The sequence below is a fragment of the Dendrobium catenatum genome, unplaced genomic scaffold (genome assembly GCF_001605985.2).
Source record: "Dendrobium catenatum unplaced genomic scaffold, ASM160598v2 fragScaff_scaffold_51, whole genome shotgun sequence".
NCBI classification, from domain to species: Eukaryota; Viridiplantae; Streptophyta; class Magnoliopsida; order Asparagales; family Orchidaceae; genus Dendrobium; species Dendrobium catenatum.
Window position 1 is genome coordinate 928,610 of NW_021318513.1, and position 7,763 is coordinate 936,372.

At 34.2% G+C, this 7,763-nt stretch overlaps 2 protein-coding genes across 2 annotated transcripts; both read right to left on the reverse strand.

Annotated features, from left to right (window-relative positions):
• Positions 1-2,612: 2,612 nt before the first annotated feature.
• Positions 2,613-4,034, reverse strand: LOC110110929 (putative disease resistance protein RGA1). Its single transcript, XM_020842588.1, has one exon. It carries the CDS (start codon positions 4,032-4,034, stop codon positions 2,613-2,615), a length of 1,422 nt encoding a protein of 473 aa, XP_020698247.1.
• Positions 4,034-5,116, reverse strand: LOC110110930 (putative disease resistance protein RGA3). The gene has a single exon (XM_020842589.1). It carries the CDS (start codon positions 5,114-5,116, stop codon positions 4,034-4,036), a length of 1,083 nt encoding a protein of 360 aa, XP_020698248.1.
• Positions 5,117-7,763: the final 2,647 nt, after the last annotated feature.

The following is a 7,763-nucleotide window of genomic DNA, read 5'->3' on the forward strand; positions in this document are numbered from 1 at the left end:
TTTAGTGTAATACTCGGAGGGTGCCTCCGGGGAGTGGACGTAGGTCATGGTTTGACCGAACCAACCACTATAAATTGGTGTGTTCTTTCCTTTATTTTTTCTGCACTTTATTTTCGCATTTATTTTTATTGTGGTCGATTGCGTGAATGAATTTGATTATCTATCTTTTTATTGTGAATGAAATTAGCTTCCGCATAAAGTCATAAAAAGAGATTTCTTTTCATTAAAGAAGTTTTTAATCATCCAGTTCATCCCCCACTTTGCGCATCTAGTAATTTCAATTTTGACAATTTATTCAAAGTATTTTCTAATTTTCATTTCACTTCCATTAATGAGGTTCTTACTGAATGGTTTATTAAGCTCAAAAGTCATATTCGCAATATTATATCTGTTTTGATTTGTTGGTATATTTGGGAGAGTAGGAATGCCTCTAAACATGAGAATGAAAAAATGGATGTGAATACTATCATTTCTAAAATTAAGCATAAAACTTATCAATTGTTTATGGCTAAGCTTCTTAAGAATGACTCTTTCAAAGGTTACCATCACTTGCTTAATGAATTTGGGTTGAATTTCAATTCTCCTGTTGCTGTTTCTAAAAATAGAATCATTTATTGGACTAAACCTATGGCGGGGTGTTTTAAACTCAATATGGATGGTGCTTATAATACTATTGGTGCTGGGTGTGGTGGCATTATTATAGATACTAAAGGCTTTGTCATTAAGGCTTATGCGGGTCCTTCCAATGCTATTAATTCCATTCAGGCTGAATTGGAGAGTCTTTTGTATGGGATTAAGCTCTGTAAGTCTATTGGGATTGATAATCTTTGGGTTGAAGTGGATGTTATGCTTATTATTCATTACATTAAAGGCCACTCTTCTGCCAATTCTGACAACTTTTATAAAATTAGAGATATTAAACATTGCATGTCTCTTACCTCTTTTAAAATTTCTCATATCTTACGAGAAGGGAATGAGGTGGCCGATTTTCTTGCCAAAAAGGGGTGTACTCTTGTTAATTTTGAGGAGTATGATGATCACAATCTTCCTACTGAAGCTCAAGATCTTGCTAGATTAGATCGTTTGAATTATCCTTATATTCGTGTGCATTAGGCTGCTTTTACTTTTCTGCTGTTCTTCTTTCATGTTTTGCCTTTATTCTGTTACTTGCGCCTCTTGTCCTGTTTTCTGTGGTGGGGTTTTTTCTAAGATTTTACTCTATGCCTTTTCTGTTGGTTTGCACTGCTGGGGGATTCTTATGCCTTGGGATCTCTACGTGTTTTATTTTCTCAATGTTTCTTTTGGGAGCTGTTTCGATTATGGGATCCTGGGCTCTCTGGATCCTAATCAGGATGATGCGGATTGGATTTTTTCGCCTGTGTATCTCTGTTATCTTGGTATTAAATGTTTCTGGGTTAATTCTAAGATTTGCTGTTTTGAGGTGTTTTGGATTTATCTAAACTGGAAACTCTTGGCTCTGTTTTGCTATTTTTTCACTAGGTTTTCATGTTATATTATCTTTAAGTCTGGTAACTGTATTCTCTTTGGGCGTCGTAGTATGAAGTTTTTGGGTGAGCTGTTCCTCTGTCCTATCCTTCATTGGTTTTGTATTTGTTGGGTGAGCTGCTCCTTTGGCCTTTCCCCTTTAATTTTAATGAATTTGGATTCTGGGATTGATCCGTTTAAATTTTCTGTGCGTCTTTTCCTGGTTTCACCCTATTCGCAGAATGGAAAGTGCTTTTTACTGGGATCTTATTTCTGCATCATGGGGGATACTAAGAACTGGGCTTGGAATGCCTTTAATGTTAATCACCCTATTATGTTACTTGTTTTGAATCTTGTGTTACAGGATCTGCTTCATTTGAACCTTTTTTGGACTCTTTCTTTAAACTTAGCCGTGGGTAATTCTCGATTGATGACTTTGTGCTCGTGCTATGATTTCTTATCTAAGCTCACTGAGGCTTCTGCCTTTGGCATCAAGGAAGTTTTTCTGCCTTTTTATCTCTTATCTTACGTTACCTGTAAGTCATTCTATCAATTATCCAAGTATACTTGTCATAAAATAATTTTTCTTTGGAGGTTTGTTTTTGTGCAGAGCTTTCGTCTTCGTATGTGCTGCTACAATGATTGCAGAGGGATCACTTCTTTTTGGAGCTTTGGGAAGGTGAATTACAATTTTTGCATGAAAACCGGTCTAATCATTGATATCTTCTTATTTCTTTTTTGAGTTCTGTTCTATTTTAGACCTAGAATGTTCTTAGGTTTTTTTGTAACTACTAGCATAAGGAACCAACGGCTTGCAGGTTTTATTTTATTTTTTGATGTAGCTCTTCTGAGCATTAGAGAGCTGGAGGTTCTTTTAAGGACCTTGTAACCGATTTTTGGATATTAACACGTAGGCTTTTTCGTGAGTTTTAATTAAAAAAAATGAAATATATAACGAAATATTAAAAAAATGAATAAATTTATATATAAAGGAACCATCAAGTGATGAATAAATAAAATTGAGTACATGGATCAAGTGATACAAACTGATGGTTCAAGCTGAAATATTATGCATTCTTCACATTTCATACATAACAAAGAAATAAGATGAGAAGAAACAAGTTTGCTTATGTATCCATAAGGATAAAAGGAATGTGAGCAATCTTGTGCCGATCGAAGCCTCCATTCTCTCGATAGCGCTCCTTTAACTCTGGATGACATCTCCCCCAAATTTCTAGACTTTCCAAAGAGGGAGGAATGTTCGGTAATTCCCGAAGCATAGGAACGCCCCCCGAAATTGTTAGACGTTCCAAAGAGGGAGGAAGGTTCGGTAATTCCCGAAGCATAGGAATGCCCCCCGAAATTGATAGACGTTTCAAAGAGGGAGGAAGGTTCGGTAATTCCCGAAGTATAGGAACATCATAAATAGATAGAATCTGAAGTGAAGATAAGCTTTCCAAGAAGGAAGGGAGAGACTGTAAGGATTTCAGCTTTTTAAATTCCAGCTCACAAAGAGATGAACTAACTCTCAGAAACCACTGCTCCGCCTCATTTGGAAATGAAACCACCTCATCATTATACTCAATACTCAGCTCTTTTAAGGAGGCGGTACTTCTCAATGGCTCCATTAGCAACACTGATGGATCACTTATACTGAGATTACTGAGCATGATATGGCAATTATTAGTGGTTTGCATTTCTCCGAGAGAGATCAGATTGGGGCACTTTCTAATTACCAAGTCTCTTAGTGCTGCAAGTCTTGATATTTCATCAGCCAGAGGAAGAGATGTAATGTTTGGACAGTCAGAGACCTTTAATGATTCAAGGGGAATAGGATTTGAATTGCTACAAAAATTCAAAGTCGTCCACCCAATTTTATATATCCCCAACCTCTTGAGCTTAGAAGGCAAAGAGGGCGACTCTTTCAACTTCGGGCAGTCATATAGATATAGTTCAGTTAAGCTAGGAAACAAACATCCATCTTCAGCAGCTACTCCTGCCTCAAACCAATCCTCTAATGCTTCTAATCTGTCAATATGTAACACCTCTAGCAATGGAAAGGCACGGTATTTATCATTCCCATTAAATTTACTTTCGAGCCATTTTACTTTCGGCATGTTATCAAGTATCAGTGACTTGAGGAAGGGAAGTTGCCCAAAAGGTGGAAGAGTTTCACACTCCAAGCATTCTGTCAATTTGATTATCTCTAGATTGAAGATCAGATTGATATTGTTCATCCATATTGCAGACCTTGCACCCATGTATCTCTGTATCCTCAGATTCCTTAGACATTTTGGTGGCTGAAGGTTGTTGAGCACGTTCTCATCTAAATTGATGGTCCTCGAATAATAAGTGTTACTCCAACGTAAGTTTAAATTTGTGAGCCTCCTTTTGGCACATAATTTGGCACTACAAGCCTCCTCAACATCCTTAACATTTTCAAGGCAGTTGATTCCTAATTTGCAAAGATCATTCATATTCTCCAGCTCCCCAATTCTATAACCACTCACATCTCTAAGATCAAACATTTTCAATTCTTGAAGAGACATTAGCTTCCCAATCCCACATATATCGATGAAATATAATTCTCAAACAATATCACATAACGTAAGTTTGAAAGGTTATTAATGTCACTGGGCAAAAAATTATCACCTTTTGTTTCGCTTGTGTTCTGTTGCCTATCATTGATAATGTATTGCAACTGATAGAGATTACTTAGAGATCTTGGCAGCATAATCAAACCATAACTATCAATCTTTAAGTATCGAAGATGTATCAAATTTTCAATCTCCTCAGGTATCATTTTCAAGGTTGGGGCACATACGTCTAATAAGCGTAGACTTCTCGATGCTTTAAATATTTCTATAAGTGCACTGATATCCTGATTAGAAGGTAGATAGGACAAGAAAAGAGCATGCAAATATTTAAACTGCCCAATATTTTTTATGATGTCAGGATTTGTAGTGTTAACAGACAAGTATCGAAGAGTTTTAGGAATTGTAGAAGGCAACTTTGCACCATCCTCAACTCTTAAACATTCATATATGGAAAGAGATTGTGCTAATTCACGTATTAAATCATGCATCTTGTAACACTTCTTGTGGTATTGTTCAAACTCGTCAAAGATATTTTTTTTAACCAAAACATCAAAATACCTTCCTCCGATATCCTCCATAGTCTCTCCTTGAAAATGAGACGGTTGAATGAAACCCAATGCAATCCACTGTCGGACTAAAGCATCTCTATCAAATAGACAATCTTGTGGGAATATGGAGCAAAATGTGGAGCAACTTTTTAGAGGTTGCGGGAGGTGTACATAGCTCAATCTTAAAACGGACATGATATCATTTTGACCCAATTTTATAATTTCCAGAACATAATCTAAAACTCTTCTCCAGTGCCCTTCATCCAAATTAGAATTCAGAATACCACCTATGACCTTTGCTGCTAAAGGAGACCCTGAAAGCTTTTTAACTATCTCAGCAGTAATTAATTTTAATTTTAATTTTCTCTGATCATCAAGATTGTCTACAGCAAATGCATGGGTGTTGAGGAGCTCCAAACATTCTTCGTGCTCTAAGCCTTCTAATCTCAATGGTTGTGTCTTTTCGAGAATTACTTCTTCAAACATCAGTGCAACTGCCATATCCATTTGTTGAGAGCTGGATCGCTGATTTGTGCTTGGTTAGCAGCAAAGACGACAGCTTGAATCTTGGGGTGGTTCTCTCGCAGCCTTTCAAGCTCCTCCTTCATGCCTGTCTGCCATCTGAATTGATCTTTAAGGTAATCTAAAAAGTAATCTTTACTGTAATCTTCAAGGTAATCAGAGCAAGTGTTGATGATCTTTTCCATGATTGGTCCAACAAAAAATCCCTCCATCGCAGCGACGATTTAGGTAGGAGAGCAGAACAACTGAACAGTAGCAGAAACAGAGATCGGAAGAGAGAAAGAATTTAAGCAGCAAATGGCCACGTCCAGCCGAAGTCAAGTTAAACGGAGAATAAGTGAGAGAGAAGACGAAGCTGCGGCGTAGTCGTACTAACTGAAAAAGTAAGCTGCAGCGTAGTGGAAGTCAAGTAAAACAGAGATTGGAAGAGATAATTAGATAGTCTCTGATAGCTCATAAAATAAGACAAATGAATGTATTTTAAAATAAATAAGAAGTTTGATTTTTTATGAGAATATCATTTATTCATTTTAAATGAATGTTTTTAATATAGTATAATTGAATTAATTTGTAAATTTTTTAAAAAAATCATCATATAATAAATGTGTGTTTCACAAATTATTGATTTGGATATTTATGGGAGTGTTAAAATTGGGACCAAATTGACTTGACTAATTTGAGATAAATTTGTATTAGTCGAAATCAAATTGTTTTAAATTAGTCTTATGTGATTGAACTAGATCAACTGAATACTTTTTAATAACATTCAATTTAATTAGATCTGAGCTAATTCAATTAGAGTTGAATGAGTTTAATTTAAATTAATTTAATACAAATGAAATCTTATGCATCCTCAATTTGAGTACACTTGGCTTGATTTTATTAGCTCTGTCTCAACTCCAAAAATAAGAGAATGACGATTATGAATTTCATCTCTAAAAAAGAGGACAACAGAGCAAATAATTGACTATTGCCAAGAATATCATGGTTCTTGATAAGGAGTTCTTCTGCTTCCATAGTAATTTTATTCATAACATATTCAAATACAACAAGGAGAATTATATAGAAATGGCTTTTACATAATATGAAGAAAATCCTCTTTAAGATGAGTTTGATTCCACTGAGTTTAAAATTTCTTCACAATAAGTTGTTTTTTATAAATCAAAATAATAATAATAAAAAGATTTATTGAATATTTATCTGCTTTTGCTGTCAAGCTTCCCCGTCTTCCACGATCATGATAATTAGAGAACTCTATTTACATCTCTATTAATTAATATTTATCAATTTTATGCGGGTCTTCGTATCATTTGTTTTTTGTTTTTAATTTCTGTTGCGATATCAAGTTTAGGTTACAAAATATTTTCCTAATCAGCAATCTTAGCATTCCAAAGTAAGGTAGGTAAAAGTTCGCTCGTATGGCATTCATTTTGCATTAAATCAATCTTATAGGTTATAGGTCTAAATCCATTTTTACGACATCATATAGGCTTCAGATATAAGTATGCTCTTACAATATTAATTTTGTATTAAATCGATATCTTTGATTAATTGTTAGAATTTTTATACTAAAAAGTTGTTTTATAAAATAGTATGAAAATAATATGAAAACTATCACAAACAAAGACTTGTTAGGCTTTGTTTGGAACGGATTTCTTAATTCTTTCAAAAACAACTTTTTAGTGTGAGAATTCTTTTCGCTGAAAAGATTTCTTTTAAAAATATTAAAAAAAACTCAAATCTTTTCATTTTAATCTACTAAATTTTCCACAACTCTTCAAAAGCAACAATGCGAAGAGTAGTAATGCATGATAGAAACTGTTGTGCATTAAGAATAGTTTTCCTTTTTTATGTCATCAAATTAATGAGTTCAAATTGTAGCTATTGGTGCAATGACAATAAAATTTTTAAATGAGAGCCATTGCTTCAGCTTCCACTTCTACTATTACTTCTTTCAGATAAGAAGTTAACATGTGTCTAAGAAAATAAATAAATCAATAAATAAAATTAATATGAAAGTTGATGAAAGTGAAAAAAAAAAATCATAAATCAAAGCTGATTGATCATTAAATTTTTATTTTTGTAAATGATTTTTTGTAAATGAATATTTGATAATACAATCCCTTGCATTGCCAACTGAAAATATTCAATTCCATACATATATCATTTTGTTTAGGGTGATTTGTTACCTACTCAAGTGATAATGTTTGTACTCTCTCTCTCTCTCTCTCTCTCTCTCTCTCTCTCTCTCTCGTGTTTGTATTGTAGCAGCTTCCCAATAGAAATTGGAAAGCTGAGGTTGCGGATCTTCAATGTTGATCTGAGGTCTGACTTCATTATGATCAGATTTGAGATTGTTCTTTCTTTTGATTCTGTCTAGCATTAATGGTATCAAAGAGGGCTTTGGAGGAGTCGATCATCTTCTATTAGCAACTTGAAAGTTGGCAACCTTGAGAAATATGCATTCAATCAAGCTTTAGCTTGAAAGTGGTGACAAACCAGGTATGTTAAACTTGTGATGATTCCTTTTAGCAAGAAAAATATAAATTTGTTATTTTTATGCTCAACTTTCTTTTTTTATAATAAATTTGTATTTTCAAATAATGTCAAC